The sequence below is a fragment of the Larimichthys crocea genome, chromosome XVIII, assembly GCF_000972845.2.
Source record: "Larimichthys crocea isolate SSNF chromosome XVIII, L_crocea_2.0, whole genome shotgun sequence".
NCBI lineage: Eukaryota > Metazoa > Chordata > Actinopteri > Sciaenidae > Larimichthys > Larimichthys crocea.
In genome coordinates, this window is record NC_040028.1 from 5,386,326 (window position 1) to 5,404,693 (window position 18,368).

The 18,368-nt window shown below is 37.0% G+C and overlaps 1 protein-coding gene across 1 annotated transcript in view; it reads left to right on the forward strand.

The window, feature by feature from the left end:
- The window catches only part of LOC104923139 (inactive dipeptidyl peptidase 10-like), a 96,482-nt gene that overhangs the window by 41,819 nt on the left and 36,295 nt on the right, over positions 1-18,368 (forward strand). Inside the window, exons 2-3 of the mRNA XM_010736137.3 lie at positions 13,751-13,862; positions 14,259-14,354. Coding sequence (XP_010734439.3) covers positions 13,751-13,862; positions 14,259-14,354 — 208 coding nt within the window. The remainder of the gene's footprint in view (positions 1-13,750; positions 13,863-14,258; positions 14,355-18,368) is intronic.

Consider the following 18,368-nt stretch of genomic DNA (forward strand, 5'->3'; position numbering starts at 1 on the left):
AAATATGCATAACGTAGAGCTATGTGCATGTTAACATTACTCTGTAGCATGACAAACTTTTATAAATCAGCAGAGCTAAATATATTGGTGTACTTGCCCCAGCCAGAAAGTTGATGACTCCAATGATCAATTGAGAAACACCCAACTCAGACTTCATTTTTTACCCCTTTCAGACAGCAGACATGTCATTGGGTAGACCTGTTGGACCCATTCATGAGGCAGCTGTCACCCTGCTTCTCACTGTCAGCGGAGACTCCAGTCAAGTTACATAAACTTCACTGATAAACCTCAGAATTACACTGAATAACGTCAGATTCTGTCATGTTTTTTGGTTTCTGGTTCTATTCTAGTTGTATCAGTTTTTCCTTGGGTGGCTTGTGTTACTTTACTTACTGTCTTTGTCTTTGTTTTCTGGATCATCTGTGTTTAATTACTCAATACATTATTTTATTTAGTCCATGTGTTTTCCACTGGTTAGGGCGTCTGTGTATGTCCCTCAGTCCCCCAGGAGACTGTAGTAGGTTCTGATTCTGTGCATTAGAAAAGTCTTGTCCCAGTTCAGCTGGCAGTCTGTCCTGGTTTTAAGTCATAGTGGGATTTCACCCTGAAACCTGCTGGTGTCCCTCTTTTTATCCTCCTCTTCACAGACAGACATACTGCTTTTCATGGTTTAGGTTTGAGTTTCACTGAAAGCTGTTTGCAAAGGTCAAGAATTAATTTACAAGCTCAAGAAAAATGTACATTTAAGAATGAAATAGTCATTATAATAAAAGCCTCTTTGATTTCATGTAGGATTAAAGCTATTAAGGTTCGCAATACATTTCACGTAATAGGTGCACAGATGATGATTACATTGAAACCTGTTAGATCCAGTTATAGCTAACTGTGGAAGTGTGCATTTGGCTTCTGTACAATGACTGCAATTATTAAAATGGAACAATGTGTGAACACTATACACTACATATACCGTTTTTAGATAAAGATAGCATAGTGCTGCTGTCTCCTTCACAGATTTTTCACAGAGACAGACTTCTGTGCATCTGGCACTCTGAAGGAGATTGTGGTTTAAACCTCTCATTCAAGCTCTGTCAAACACTCTGAAAGCATTGCTGGATATGAGTTGTGCAGTAATCACATTATACGCATACATGCATGCCATTACTGCTGGAATAAATTGTTTTTCTGCAGGCTTTTTGCAATGCAATAAACTGATGAGCTCAAAAGGAGTTACAATCGATTTGGTGAATTGATCACCCTCTGGCTACTGTCAGGATATAAACAAATTCCTGAATCTAGGGATACTGGGGCTGGTATAAATAATTTTATATTTAAATCAAATGAATGGGTTGCCATGCCTAGACATTATCCAAGTGTGAACTGACTGAATATCACTCATTGGTTTTTGGAGTACAGTTTTGAGATCTCAGCTTTGGCATTATGGCTGTCACTATCTTGTACTACCTGACCCGGACCTGAGGTGCGCTGAATGAAGCTGGGTGTTCAAATAAGCCACCTGTAATGGCACCCACCTGTCAATCAAAGCAGCCATGCTATTAATTATGCATAACTTTACAGCTTTCATAAAGCGAACACCATGCTGTATGGAAGAAGACTTGAAACTAGCGATTGAGATTCTGAACCCATGAGGGAAATGTTTACTGTAACTCAAGTGAGACTAGGGTCAACGTCTCAGGAGGCTCAATACAAACAAAATTCATGAAAATGATGCCGGTAGACATCCTGGCAGGTAGAAAGAATGACAAAGAAAGCTCTGTCCATTAATACAATATAAAGTCTACCGTCAATGACTCCACTGTGATGTGGATGTCACTGCAGCACAGTAAATCCTTTTTATATTTATGTAATGGCCATGGGACTCCAACAATGAGCCTCTTGTTGACACTCTGCTCTTTCCCTCTACCTTTACTTTAAGAGTCAACAGTCACTGTAAGTCACCACTGGCTGTGTTTCCTCAAACTGCTATTAAAATCCATTGAATCCCACTTTAACGCCACATTGGAGGACATTGTTATACACCCTTTCGACCGCCCCAATCATTTAGCCTGTCAGCCAGACAGCCCAGTGGCTCAATGAAGATTAATTATGATCCTGCTGTCGACAGGGTGGCCGGGGTAATGAGATGTGCCGCATGGCGAAGTGACGGTGCATCGTTTTCCTCCCTGTCAGATACAGTATCCTATCTTATCTGTGTGCTACTCTGCAAAAAGGTCCACCCTCACATAATGCCTCTCATGACAGCAGATGGTGAGGAGAGACAGTATAGTAAACACATCAACGGACAACATGGTAACAACCTCGTTATTATGTTTCTCTAATGCTAGTTTGGTTCAGACAGAAATGTAATGGCGTCACGCTGTTGAAAGGTAGAATTAAAGCTGGAGAGAGAAGCCGTTGGCTTGTTAGTTCAGTGTTGTTTGGTGAGGAGATGAAAGGAAACTGCATTAATGTTTCTCCTGGAAAACTTTAAACATGGCAGTTATTTTGCTTTCTCATAATAGTCAGTGTGCACATTCCTCAAATATATCAATATCTTTTTTTAATACCAAGTCTGAGTCTGCTACCACTATTGTTTGTGTACGTTTTTTTTTTGCTCTGAAGTTTTTATTTATTATTTTGTTTTGCACTTCACTTTATTTACTACTGTGTAAATACAGGAAAGGAAAGGGAAAGAGGCTGGAATCGAACCCTGCCTCCTTCAGTAAGGGCTCAGCATTGGTACATAGTATGCTTTACATCCTGCAATAATGAGATTCCCTCCTCATTTCCCCCCATATATTGTTTAATGTAAAGGCGCCTAAAAGTCCCTCTCTCTTAACAAGGAATGCTGTTTTGTTCCCTTCATACAGTAATAAAATGTAGCTTTTCTTCAATTAAAATATATGTGCTGATAAAACATCTGTAGCCATGTAGAAACATTCAAATATTGTAAATGTGGAGGGTTAGGGTTAGGGTACTGCATGCAACACTACAACCCTGGTTGTACTTTACTTTCTATAACTTGGCACAGTTCTTATACTTCTTTTAATAAACAAACCCAGTAGTAGAACTGGTGCTCCATATACCAAGGCTAAGTCTTTACCGAAGCAGCCTTGGTTTGATTTGAACTTGTGGCATGTCTGCCTTCAACTGTCAATTAAATCTGAAAAAGAACAAAAGAATAAGATCAAATAAACAGACACAGGTCCCCCCACCTTTTGACCCCCGCATTTTATGCAGAGATAAGACATTAATTAACATGATCTTGAGAAACTGATGTTTTTTTTGACTCTATGAAATATGGACTCTCAGTTAAACCATTACAAAGGAGAGGATTTCTGACTTAAGCATGATATTTTCCCATTTCACTGGTCAGGTGCTACTCTACCGCCCATGTTTTTATTGATGTTCTGTTGGTTGAGTAAATCTTCGGGAAAAATGTGTCCTCTTTGCCCTTCCCCAATCAGATATTGGTTTGTTGCCTCAGGGCACAATCGTGCTTCAATCTTGCTAAAACACCACTGTTTTCAATAAGTGGAATGTGGTAATTAAGAAATATTCGCACCAGAAAAACTTTTCTTTTGACAAACATCAACCACTGAACCAAATGGTTCTAACCGATCACAAATCAAATGATTTAAAACCACTGCCTCATAGTTAAATGTTTATCTCATTTCATATGAACATATAATCCACCATTGTGTGTGTGTATGTTATATTGTTCCAACTTGACCCTCTCATTTGACACAGACATATCTGGTCCCTTGATGACAAAAAAGGTAGTTTGTCATTGCTTTCCAACATGAGTCATGATGACTTTTTAAATTCAATGTTTTGAAATGGCTTGTCTGAAACGGAATTAGCCACTCTCCTTATCCTTATCATGAAGACATTGTTTTCATTTGATCATGGAAGACTTAAAAAAAAAATCCACAGAAATGCCTCAACATGATTTGAAGGACTGGAATGTTGTATGTTGGTTTATTTGGTCATTGCTCAAGGTTAAAATGACACGTTTGTTGTTGGCAAGCTTGATAAATTGAGTGTCTGCCCTCTGTGACATTTTCAAAGTCAAGACCTGAATGTCTCAATGGTAATAATGATTCTCTCCAACAGCTGGAGCTAGGACATTAACCTGACACCTCAAAAGCTAGGGTATGTTCTCGTAAACAAACACCACAGGAAGGTTGTCAAATGAGATGGGGCACATGAGAGTAGTTGAATTCAAAGTGTACAGTCATGTATTATTACTCATTTGTACAGTATGTGGATAGTGTATATCTCAGTGAAAGTAACATTTATCATGCATCACTTAGTTGTGATCACACGTTGTGGTAATTGTGGTAAAACTCCATGACAATCAAAGTTTAATAGAGGTTTGATTCAGCTTTGTTTCAATTTAATTAACAGAGTTCCTGACACTTTTATTAAATATTTTCTGTTGTCTTTTCTCTGTTGAAAATGATTTGGCTTAACATGTCATGATAATTAAAGAATGGAGGAGGGCTTTAAACATCAAGCCAAAGGTTGAACACTCACAATAGCTCTAAGCCAGGCCTAATCAGTTTCAGTTTGAATTTGTTTTAATTTTGTCACACCACATTCACACTGACCAGCATGTATTCTTTCACAGTTTCTGAGTCTGTAAATGGCATTTTCTTCTTTGTAAAGACTCAGGATGCACCATGAGAAGCTGCTGTAGATATCTCTATTGGTCAATGCATGATCACACCAGGGTGAAATGGCTCCAATTGTATGCATTGCAAAGTGAATACATTGGTTTAAGTTTGGTGTTTGGAAACAGCGCTTTGTCAGTCCAGGCGGGTTTAACTGAGGTTTTTATTTTCAATATTATGTCTTAGAGTTTACAGAGACATATTTTGAGGGCTTCCATACTTGTGACTGTCAATAGGATATTTAAGGAGTACTCACTTTTTGTTTTACCTAGTGGCCTGTGTGACTTCTTTTTAGCAATGTTCCCAGATTTCTGCAATTACTCTGGTACTCTGGTGACTACAAAAATAAGCATAACTCTGTTTGTTCGTGTGAAAACTGCACAGGAACCCTCTAATAATTTGGAACAAATAACAATAAAAACAAAAATCTTACCAATCTTACAGAAACCTTTGGACTTGGTGACAAACAAAGTGGACTTGGAATTACAGGTAATATATTAATTGAACAGCCCATCTTATAAATAAAATGTGTGGCTGATCTTATTTTCATAAAGCATAACATACTAATTCTGATAAAATAAATGAATTGATTGCTTTTCACTAAAATGACAGTCTTTTCCTGTTCCAGGATGGTAAGATTACCTTTTTTTCATTTTAATTAAAAAGCTCATTGAAAAGAGATGAATTGGATGATAGCATCACTACCTTTTTCTTGACCTCAATTTGGCTCCCTTCACCTCTACAAATGAGTCTGAAGAACCTGTCTGTGCATGAAAACTCTCTTTGTTATAACCTGTCAGATTAATTCATTAAATCTGGCAGGGAGTTTTCTTTCGTTAATGTTCAGGATTGTTCATGGTTGCTCCTGAAGTGCACCAACAGTCGTAAATGTTAACTGCAGGACATTGACTTTAGTGAGTGGTGAAAGTCAATTTATGAAATGCAACAAGTTAAAGACACTGATATGTTAAAGATGCATTTAATACACACTGTAAGAAATTCTCGATTAGTAAGAGTAGTAGTAGTACTGCAAGTAAAACAGCAGCGAAATGTTACTTGAAGTATTACATGTATGTATAACATGCCAACGTCTTTATCATTAAGTTATTTTGTGTGTTATTACAATTGTCAGTTTTCACTATTTAGTCTCTACTGATTTATATTGTGCAGAGCTAGCATGTTCTGAGTCTTTTGAGGTCAAATGAACACAGGACTGTCAAACATTACATATCCTGTGTGAAACCAAAACTCAACTAGTTTTGAATTAGTATTTTTAGTAGTATTTTTATTTGACGTTAACGTGACCCTAACCCCCAGGTTAAAAATGAATAGTTCTTTTTATAGCATTAGGGGACACACAGCTTAAAATGTCCTTCAAGAAACCATCCCACAGTATCGCAGTGATGATTGTATAAAAGTGCATTTTATTCTCATCATACATTTTGCATGAAAATAATTCTAAAGTAACCGTTAACCACAGCTGTAAATAATTGCAGTGGAGTAAAAAAGTCTAAGTAAATGTACTTATATAGCGCCTTTCTAGTCATCCGACCACTTAAAGTGCGATTTACAGCGTCTCATTCACCCATTCACACACATTCATACACTGATGGCATTGGCTGCCATGCAACTGCTCATCAGTTTGACGAGCTAACCATTCACACACATTTACACACCGATGGCACAGCCTTCAGGAGTAATTTGGGGTTCAGCATCTTGCCCGAGGACACTTTGACATGCAGACTGGAGGCCAATTTGTAGTTTGTATTTAAGTACAGTAATAAAGTAAATCTGGAATTCTTAGTTACATTACACTGCTAGTCACAAACAAGTCTCAAGTTTCAGTCTTGAGTCAGAACCTAAACTTAAGTGCCCTTCATCACATCTAATGCCATTTTCTTCTTTTTTTTAGAACAGTGTTAAACTCTACAATACAATTGGTCCAACAGTGCCAACTTTGGTATTTTTTGCTAAATACTTCATGACCCCAAAATCTTTACAACTTAAGCTAAATGTTAAGTAATTCAATAAATAATAATAATTAAATATATAATTAAAGTATTGACATTTTTTTCAGATTTTACTAACTAAACACATAAACCATGTTGATCTAAGCAACTTCAAAATGTAGAAACATGAAAATATTTCTTAGTACTGCCTAAGCTTCAAAATGTAGAAACATGAAAATATTTCTTAGTACTGCCTAAGTTATTTGAATTCTCTCAATCACTCCTTGACATGCTTCTGTGTTCCTTGTTGCCATCACTTTGTGTTCTCACCGTGTTTTGCACCACACATATGTCATCACCAGTGTGATGACATGAAGACAGAAACATTAGCTTACAGTGCAAAAAGAAATAAATGCTCTTGCTACCATGGTTTTTATTTTGCTTGGATTTAAATAGGAGCATGCAAACTACTTGGCTAGGTCAGGACTACCCTCTACAAGTCTGTTATGGTATAACATTTAAAAGTGAAATGTTAATGTGTGCTTTGGCATCTTATTCCTGTGAATAGAGCTGGGGTTTCAATGTCATTTTATCACATCTGACTCTAGTTTTAAATTTCCTCTTGAATCCATTTGGGTTCAGCAACATTTCAGATAATTAAAGGTCACAACCACAAACAGATAAAACCTGTCAATTAAATATGAATCCAACATGATGAAATAACAGCTGCAGACTACTGACTTGTTACAATTTGTCACCACTTTCCATCATATTTTTTTTATACCTCTTCAGTATGGATATGGAATTTGGCATTTTAATTGTAAACCTGCATAAATGAAGATTTACTGGAATTAAAGGACCTTGATTATACTGAGAGAGAAGCAGGACAGTGAGATAAAGAGTGGAGGAAAAAACTGCTTCAATGTTGTGTCATGCACTTCAACTCTTTGCCCTACTTCCCATAGGGTCCTCCACACACACACACACACAGCTCACCACAACCACTCACCACTTTAGGAAACAGGCAAGCTGCGCCTGTTCGATAACACACTCAAAAACATGCTCGCTGCAGCACTTCAGCCATGCTCAGAGTCCCTCCAGTTGTAATGTGATGCATTCCTCCAGACTCCTTCTGTGGCTCCACTCTGTGTTGAAATGACTCCGATATCTAGTATCATACTGACCTATAATATACCCCAGAGACTTTGTACTTGTGATCCAGGCTCAGTAAAGGACTTGGATTACACCGTTACTTTAATATTTATTGTATTTATTGGCACTTCAACATAAAGTTTTGGAGCTCGGCATCTGTCCTTTAGCCTAATTTTTCAAAGCTCTTCCCAACACTTAAAAGACAGTCCAAGATTTACTCTTGTCCAGCCACCTCTTTCTCAGTCATCACCTCACCATCACCTTTTTTTCCTATTAGCTATGAACCCAGCTATGTTGATTGCTCGCCCAATTCTGGGTTCTGGTGCACATCCAGCCCCCATGATTTTAAACCTGTTAATTTATGGTTATATAATGTTGCTTTTAATGATACAGCAGTTTCGTATTAAAAACTTTATGTGACTCCTATAGGTGTATGCACAAGTTGACCCTGTTTCTGTCTAATATGAGTAATGAACCCATTGTACCTCCATCTGTACCAGACTGTTTTATCTCCCTAGGTTTGCAAAGATTACAATGCTTGTAGACCAACCTTGCAAGCCTTTTTTATGCAACCAAAGGACATCTCCCACTCATGCTTTCTCTTAATATTCAGTGTCCTGAATAACCGCTGAAGCACAGCATTCCTCCCTGCTTTTATTTGACAGAAATGTCAAGTGTTTGCAGCTCCACACTCAAAGCTAGGTGATATATTATCTCTCAAATTCAGCCTTTGGGATATTTATTAGAATATTTCACTCTGCCAATTCATCATGTAAATGTTGTTCCCATCCGCTAAAGTGCTCAGTAAAATATTGAATTGAGGCACAGCAGGCACTCAATTTCTTTAGCCTGTCATTGCCAACAGATGAGCAGGCAAAATCCAGTCAGGTTGAATCAGTTTAATATCCATGAGGCGAAAACCACTCTAAAAAAAACAAACATTCAAAACCATTTAAGATTGGAAATCAAGTTGAGTTGGTCTTAGGTCAGATTTTGGGAGGATTTATCAGACTAACATTAAATTACAACATTACTTAGTAGCAAATAGAGGGGTATGAATTTTATTGTATGCACTTCACACTGAGTGACAAGCTTACATACCTACAGTAAAACAGCTTTCTGTATTCACCCCTCAAATTCCTCCACTGACAATGCTGTCATGTGTCAAGTAGTAGCAAGTTATCTTATTGTCAAAATCTTTTTTTTATTCCTTGCTCCAAATTCTAACTTTATGTCTCACGGTTTCAGTGTCACAGTTGTACTGGTGAGGAGAACAATTATTTGTCTTACAGTGTGTTATTCTTGGTGCAGTTTGGCCTGAGTTTGCATCATCAGGAAAAGGATTCGGGGATGACTGAGAGGTTTTGTAAGATATCCAGACTCTGAAATCAAAGGTAACCTGTAGGAAAGCCATCTACTTTCAGCTCAAGTCCCAAGTGTATATGACCTAGAGTAAAGATCATCAAAAATACATTCTGCCATTCTACAGAGGAAAGAAGAAGCAACTTGTTAATAACCATGAAAGGGCCAAACGTTAAAGGAGGAGGAGGTTCAATATTAGGATTTTTTTTAAGTATATTTTTGGGGGCTTTTTATGCCTTTAATGGACAGGACAGTTGAGGAGGGACAGGAAGCAGGGAGCAGAGAGAGAGTGAATGACACGCAGCAAGGGGCCGTCTGATGCGAGATTCGATTCGGGGCCGACTGCAGCGAGGACTGTGGCCTACGCGGGGCGCCTGCACAACCCACTGTGCTACCGACCTCCCCAGGATGTCTGGGTTTTAGGATGTGAAGCAAAAACGACAGGTTCATGTTCCAACACAAAGTTAATGATTTGACTGACTTATCAGCATGGTCAGCAGTGTGACTGGGTTGGCTCAACAGGCTCAGTGAGAGTGTCATGATTTACACTATAATTAGTATTCATAATTAAGTCAAATTTATACAGTGTTTAACTAGATTGATGTAATATACATATTTTAAAATTCAACATGTTTTACACTTTATTTTTCTCGAACATCCACTGTGAATAAACATCCATAAATCTGCTAAGAAACCGTAGTGAAAACAAGATGACTTTTATAACTCCTGAACCTCCTTGCGATTCATAATTTCTTCAGTATCAAAGTAATGATACAGTGATATGTTGTGTCTGTACATCCCATCATAGCAAAACTTGGAAAAAAATGTCAGAAATTCATAGTTTTAAAAAAATTTGATTAGGGGTGAAGGAGGGTGTACAGAAGGTAGCACAATTGTATTGATTATCAGACTTTGGAAACTCCTGCCTTAGATAAACCTTACAGCTCTGCATGGTCAGAAGACTGAAGCTTCTGATTGGTTGGCGCGATCATGCCATAGAAAGGTATGCGCGACTTTTAATCCATCAGTCTTTCAAGGCACTTCCTAGTGTTTGTACTTCTGTAGCACTCTCCATGTTTTGTTATAATACTGAATGGAATCAGCTTCATAGAAACATTTTATGCTTCAAGGATGGTCCCAAAAATGTTTTAGAGTACTTGTTCTGTTTGAATTGGGCACACAGTACTGTGCCTTAAAAATATCTCTAACAATCTTTGTTTTTCATGTTTGGCACTCCACTCATCCCCAGAGATGCTGGAAACATGTTTTTAACCAGATACAATTATGATGAATTGAACGTGAGGAATCTTGGTATATGAAAGGAATTCCTGCAAGAACCCAGAACATTTCCATATTTGTTCTCATGTGTCTTTGTCTTTGCATAGTTAACTGCAGAGTTTTTAGTTAATGTTTACATTACAGTGACTCACTGTAAAGAAATTGTGTGTATTCTTGAGGTAGATGTAAAAAGAAGTAACATGCGTGTCTACCCCTCCTCCTATTCTATACTTATATATTACATTTTAATATAATAATATTAAAGTTAAGAATGTGCTGAATGTGTGTCCTTTTTTACACAGTAGATTACCTATTACCTATTAATTGTTGTTCCACTCAAAATAATACCTCAAATCTGTTAAATATGAAGAATAACTCGAGGAAAACATGCTAAATGATGCCACCAGTTCTGCTTTTGATTGAGAAGATTGCTCCTAGAAAAAAAGCTGGAGCCTTGGGAAAAAAGGCTTTGGCTTTGAAGTTCTCGACCTAAATTGCACAGAGGAAGTAACAATGTCAGAAATACTAGCTACCATTGCAAGTTTCTGATTTAAGTTATTTTTCTGCCATAGAGGAAAGTTACACAAAGGTGTCTTTTCTTTAAAGTTTATTTAGTTTCAAAGTTTCCTTCTCCCAGTTTTTCTTGTGATATGTGTTATCCAGAACACAACCTCGGTATGTTCCTGCTGATTTGTATTGATCTGCTAGCTAATCCAGTGATTGGAGAAAGGGTTCTAGCAAGAGTGTACACTGGTCCCACCCTTAAAGTCTCCAGAAGCACACATTGGAGATGAAGGCTTTATTTCAGATTGAGATTTAACTGCTCTATAATACAGTATACTTAATGGTCTGTTTTCTGTGCAGTTCAACTTCTGCAACTCTGTATCTTCAAAACAGCACCTGTCACAATGCTGCAGATAGCATTTCACCAGAATCACATAGAGGAAATGTTTTGCCTCTCTTGACAGGTTAGCAGGTGAGATACAGTGTCATTGTATGTGGTATCTGTTGGATGGTATCTGCTGGAACCCTTTTATGGTGGTGCTGACGAACAGTAAGAGTAAGAGTTTTTGTCTGTGCAACGTAAGGGTAAGCTGGCATACCAAGCATGAACAAAATAAGAAGATTACTTATGTCCTGTCTAAGTGATTAAGATTTTACTTAGAAATCCTCTTACCTTTTTGCATTGTGAGTATTGATATGGTATTAATGTAATTATGATGATAACAAATACCATGTTACAAGTGATCTAATCATCACAGTCTTCCCTATGCCACACTGTAACGGAAATAAGCTGTTGGAGAGATTTCTGACCTGGAATCAGTGAGTCCTACCCATTTACATCCTCCTTTCCCAGTTGATTAAAAGCATCTCTATGGCTGTTGAAAATGACATCCAAACTCACCCAACTACATCACATGGCTTTACCATCAGACCAAAATAAATAGACTTTGAAATAATGTATGCTACCTTTCAAAGTCACAAACCTTTGGGGATGAAATTAATTAAATAATTGCTAAGCATGACATTTAGCACCTCTTAAAGCTCTTAAACATATTTCTTTAAGCAACATGATGAATTGTAAAGCTGATATGGCAACCTTTGTTTACAGCTTCTTTCAATACTCACAAATGGTCAAAATATCAATATTTCACTAAAGTTGCAGCTGTACGATATGTGAAAATTAAACTGTCATTAATTCAGTTTCAAAATGGTCCTACCTGAAAATGCATTTATTTATTGCTTATTGATGTGCAGAGTTTGTTTTTACATGAACATCCTCTTTGAATCTTGAACTTGACTTGAATCTAATAAAATTGAATTTAACTGAATTTTGTTTGTGTTTCGTTGGCTCTTTTATGGTGCTTAGTGGCTATTTAACTGTTTTTTTTAAATGGATATGTAGCCGTTTGAACAACTCTTTGTAGCACATTTTCACAGCAGGGGATGACAAGATTCACTGAATTCCAGCATATGAAAATGTACACTATAAGGAACGTAATGGCCTGAAAGCACAGTGTATCAGTGGATGTCTATGAATAATGATCTGATGAAGAAATAGCAATAGCAAATAATGTTCCCTGATGTGTAATGAGGGTTGTTCTAGGTAATGAGGCTAAACAAAACAGAGGAAATACAGACAACACAAACAAAATTATGTTGAATCTAGACTGGAGGAATACTCTTCACAGTGGAAAATTACTTTTCTCTTGTGAGCCATCCAGAATTTTAATATCAAGAAGCCACAGGGACTTGGTACAAGGCTAAAGTTGTAGAGTAGAACTAGCGGGGGTTTAGAGTTGACAAGGCTCCAGGTTATTTATCTTTGAATCATCCGCCCAATTAAAAGACTTGGAGAGCAAATAGACACAGACAGTTCTTCAGTAGCTTGGGGCTCTGTAAGCAAGAAAGATTTATTTATAACACTCCTCTGTCACTACAAATGAAATAAGCCTTTATAATTGATGTCAGGAAGATAAAGAGTTTGCGATAAGTCCAAAAATGGGCCTGGCCTTCAGGGAATTGTTCTGTTCTTTCATCAAGCTTTCATCAAGTTCGGCACAGTAAGAACAGCCACAACGCCACAGCCCTCTGGGTTTATTCCAAGAAGCAGGTTTACTGAATTACGTGGAAAATGTTAAGTGAACACTAGAACAAGTGGAGTTTTTTGTTGGTCACTATGAATAGGATCGGACAAGGATAATGTACATTTCTTTGTCTGTGAATGACTTTTGGCAAACAAAACAAATGTGTTCATTAGATTACATTAGATTAACCCAAAGCACAAAGGACAGTAAAGCACAGAGTAATGTGCATAGAATAAACACAATATACAGAACAAAAAGATATACAGTACACATACAAGTAATAACAATAGTGAGACTTTGTATGTCTAGATACTGGGATTAGTCTCAGGAAGTAACAAAACACAACTGTCTGATGTCAGCCTACATCATCTGGGGCTTTTATGAATTTTCTATTGATTACTGAGGAGGAGTTGGATTTGTTGGCACTGACAAAGTTAGAGCTAGTATTGTTGACTCATAAGGTCCAATCATAATCACAGCATTTTTTATAAATCTTGTACATTATACCAACACACACTACTTGATTTAATCTGCCCATTCTGTCTTGTCCCCTTGGATTTATGCACAGGACACTTCAGCAGCTTGCCACACATGGGGGAAGACACTTACTACCCCACACAGACGTTTACTTAATACATTACTTTTCTCTCAAATGTATTTCCTGTGTGTTGGTCTTTTGGGGTATTTTTTTTTTTACATGATATAATATCAAAATAATTGACTTAATTTGTTTTGTCTTATTTTATAGGATATTGGACCTATTGGACAGGATAAAAACTGGAAGGGCATTGGCATTTCCCTGCTGGTTATTGTGTTGGTGCTCTCACTAATTGGACTTTCCATTGTTCTGCTGTCAAAAGGTGAGACTCAGATACATCACATCATCACAGTCACAGAGTTTATGAAAAGTGAATGGAGAAATGTGGTCAGCAGTCACTTGTTATTAGTTTATTTCTTTAATACATTATTCACTGCTTCGCTTTTACTGATTTAAGAAACGTTCTTTGTTAAGATGCAGTAGGGCTACTTATTCTTTACTTTAATAAATACAACCATCATTTTTTATAGTGCTTTTCATACAAACAAAGTAGCACAAAATATTTCACGCAATAAAGCAATACCCACCCTTCAATAGCACCCAATAAAAAAACAATTTGCAGTGAGGAAATAGTATACAGTAAAAAAGGCAGTATTGTATTTATGGTATCTTTACATAATATTATCTTACCTTTTAAATGTGCTCTTTTCTCCTGTAGATGATCTTGATAAAAACACTGGTTCACAGTTGACACTGGATGACCTCTTTCAAAGAAACTTTCAAATACATGAGCCTGATGCAAAGTGGATCAGTGGTAAGTATGTCAAAAAAACACAATTCATGTTTCCTGTACAACGGCTTAATCCTTGCTGCATTGGCCGAGGATTTGGTTACAACCCATGGCCCTTTGCTGCAGGTCATTCCCCCTCTCTCTCCCCACTTTCCTGTCACTTTCAAAAGCCCCAAAATATCTTTCAAAAATTAATTAAACACTACAAATAGATCTGACATAATATGAAATATATGAAAAGTCATCACATGCTTGCAAGTTTCCACAGACATGCTGTTTATGTTGGACGTTTCTTCAGAATCCTTGATTACATTATCTGCACATGACAATTGTGGTATTTGTTCCCCATACTAGAAACTGAACCAACTACAAACCACCACAGTATTTTGTACTCTCTTAATGTGAAATATTCTTAGCATTTCACTTATTTGCCCAGGGACTACAGGTGGGAAATAGCAACCTGGTACATTACATCTCACCTTGTTTTATATAAGGTTGATGTTCTTTCTATATTCTCCCTGTTCAAATAATAATAATAAAAAAATCTAATTCAAATCTGTGTGTTCCAATGTTAAGTCAAAACAACTAAAAATGAAACCCTTCAGGGATGTTGTTGTGTCACCATCTGTTTTCTGGGTTTCTCTTAAGAAACCAAGAGATTGTTTTGCTGCAGACACCATGAATAGCACGTCAATTACCACTTTTCATGATGGAATATTCCTATTCTTTAAAACCTCTCTGGTGGTCCAGCTGTTGGTGCTGTCAAGTGATCAGTTTTCTGCTTATAAACAGAAAAGAGCTTTAATTAAAAAAAAAGAAAAAAGAAAAAATAGGTTTGCCAAAAAATAAGATTAGCTTATTCAAACATAAAATGGCAATAAAAACACAGTCACTACCTTGATGAAATGTCGCCTCGATTCTGTCATAATTTTAATTGGTGTGTGAATGGTTGTAGATTTTCTTTACAGTGTAATTCCTCTTGTAAATAAATTAGTATTCGATAAGACAGCAGATAATTACCCATTCATCGTTTGTAATTGCCTTATAGGTATATTAGACATGTGTAGGGCACGACTGTGGAATTGTTTAAGCCTCTGGAAATGTGGCTTCAAATAGTAAAAATGCACAAGGTTGAGCATCCCATTAAGAATCCACAAAAGCCTGTGAGAAAATAAACATTCATTATTATTAGAAATATTCAAAAAGAAAAAAAAAAACAGTCAGTTTTCTGTGTAGACCATTTCTCAACACAGAAGCTAAACAATGGTGGTGATAAACAGTGGAAATATTGTTTGTTTTATATTGTTTCTGCCGCATTTTAAGAGAGCAAAGCAGTTAAGCTAATCTTAGAGAGAAATTCAAATCTTGATTTATGGTTGTATTGTTTTGCTTAATGAAGAAATCTGGCATAAGAATCTTTTGACAGTTTATGAATGTATGTATTACACTAAATGTATTGAAGTTAGTTTCTATAGGACGCCGATTGATTGAGAGCAGACAGGTGTTTCAGTTTAACGAGCGACCATGTTAAGTGGCAGACAGGTGTTTCAGTTTAACGAGCGACCATGTTAAGTGGCGACAGTTAAATGCATCTGTGGTTGTCATAGTTATGACAGCTGTTTGAAACAGCTGCTAGACTACACTAATCAGGTTCACTTTCCAATATTAGATATTGGTAATGCATCTTGCCATCCACTATAAAATGTAAAAAAAAAAAAAAAATACAAAGATAAAACAATAAAAAATGGCTGATAGCACATGCTAGATACAACAATTATATTGTTATTGTGAAGTAATTTGTCCACTATAATCGTGCAGTTAAAACTTGATATTGTGACAGCCTTAGTTAGGTCTGACATTCACTCTCTTTTCTCTCTCTCGCTCAGCTACGTTCATCATCTTGTCGCTAACTTTGTCTATTTGTCTGTCAGAGACCTTTGGCTGAAAAAAAAGCTGTTGACTGAAATCCACGTTGATGAGAGCAGAGTAAAGCAAGGAGCTAAGAGCAGCTAAAATGCTCTGTAAATCTGGGTAATCTTTGTAGGTTTGTCTCTGTGAGTAACCCCTTTTATTCACACATTGTCTGCATTATAAATGAAAAACGATTGATCAATGCAGCAAAATCATATTTTCTTTTTTATTATTTGTACGATTCTTCTTTATGCTCAAGCTCAGTGTCTCTGATCAGACTAAGCCACATTTTAGTGACAGACAAATGGAGCATTCATTGTGGCTGTGATAAATGACAGGGAGAATACAAATATGAAAGCTGCTGCTATGAAGACAGTGATAATGTGTGTCTGTAATAGCCTGATAATAAACCCATGCTGCTGTTTCTTACCGCTCTTTGACCCTGCAAACCTTTCACTGCGTCACACACTTCTTCAGTCGCATATATACAATTAATCTGCCATGCTTCAAAAAAGTTGCTTCAATAAAAATCATTCTACTTGTAGATTTATATACATTTGTTTCAAATGTATAAGTATATATAAAATACCTTATATAATTGATATAAATTGATAGATTTACAGCAAGACAATGCATTTTTTGTTTTGATAAAATGTTGATTTATTGACTTTTCAAGTATGAATTTCCATCAGCGCAACAGAGACACCTGGCTTAAGGAAGGCTCTTAAAGTGCATTTGAACATCTGCTTCATCACCACAGACAACACACCTTATCCCTCTCCAAGGACTGCAGTGCCATTTATGTAATAATGCCAGCCCTATGACAGCTGCTCCACACAGTGTGGCTGGGGCTCTTTTTTTAAGAGCCTAGCTGCCCTTGGTGCCTCTGGTCAGTCATTACTAGGCCTGTCTGGATCACAAAGGTACAACAAGTCAAACTTGTATTGCTCAAAAGCACAAAGTAATCACAATATATCTGCAGGGTGTTGACAGGGCTATTGTTCACTATCAGTGACTCAGCAGTACTTCTAATTTCTGTACAGGTGCAGAGAATTTTGGCATATTTTTACACAGCTTATCTATAGCAGACACTGATATGAGTGACTGACTGACAGTATAATTATTAGTCCACTGTGTTACACCGTATAATTACAGAAACATGCAGGATGGAAGTATGGCATACATGCTGCCAAAGCGGGTGTAATATGTGTAATGTGAAAAGTTTCAGTAATGGTTATGAACTTAGAGGCAATTACTCTTTTCCTCCAACTCATGGAACATTGTTTTGGTTTTATTGCCAAAAACTCCTATCAGCTTTGATTTTAGCTGCTTGAGGCAGATGTTTGCAGCAAAACACTGGATGATGAACCCTTGGTGTACCCAAAACTAAAAAGCATTCAGTGACTAGCTGGTGAACGTAGTGGAGCATTTAGCAGCTAAAGGAACATATGTTTCTCTCAGATGTTGGGGGAGATGAAAACAGAGCTGAAAGACGGAGAGAAAAAGTGGAAGACTAGTGACAGAGTTTATTAAAAAAACAAAACAAATGAAAACCATTTATACAGTATCTAGTCCTGGTACAGAAAAAGTCCCTGAACACATATTGGGATCTAGTTTTCGTCACACGCAATTCTGTTTTTACAGCAGGGGGAGGCTTGTTGTGAATGATGTAGCCAACTGAAACCAACATGGGTTACTCTCTGTGCTTGTAAAATAGATTTTATACTGCGTGTTCGCATCTTAAACAGAATACAAGCTCTCTGTCTCTGTGTGATTGGCAGTAGACTACATAGGGGAGAGAGATGGAGACTATCCACTAGTTAATCGATCAAGGATGTTGTTCTCATTGTAGACATATTTTTACTTACTTTGGTACAGTAGATACAATTCAACGCATTTTAAGATTTTAAGCTTGTAAAGATGGCATGTTTTGGACATGCAACCTACGTAATTATCGTAACAATAATCACGTGACTTTGAGAAATTATCACAGTTGGGTTCGGTTTACACATTTGAAACTACTTGGTTAGGAAAACATCATGGTCAACCGTGACTTTCGGTTTCACTCAGTACACGGATGGTGGTATCCTGGGATAAAGTTCTGTGTTTGTTTAATCCTTCCATCCA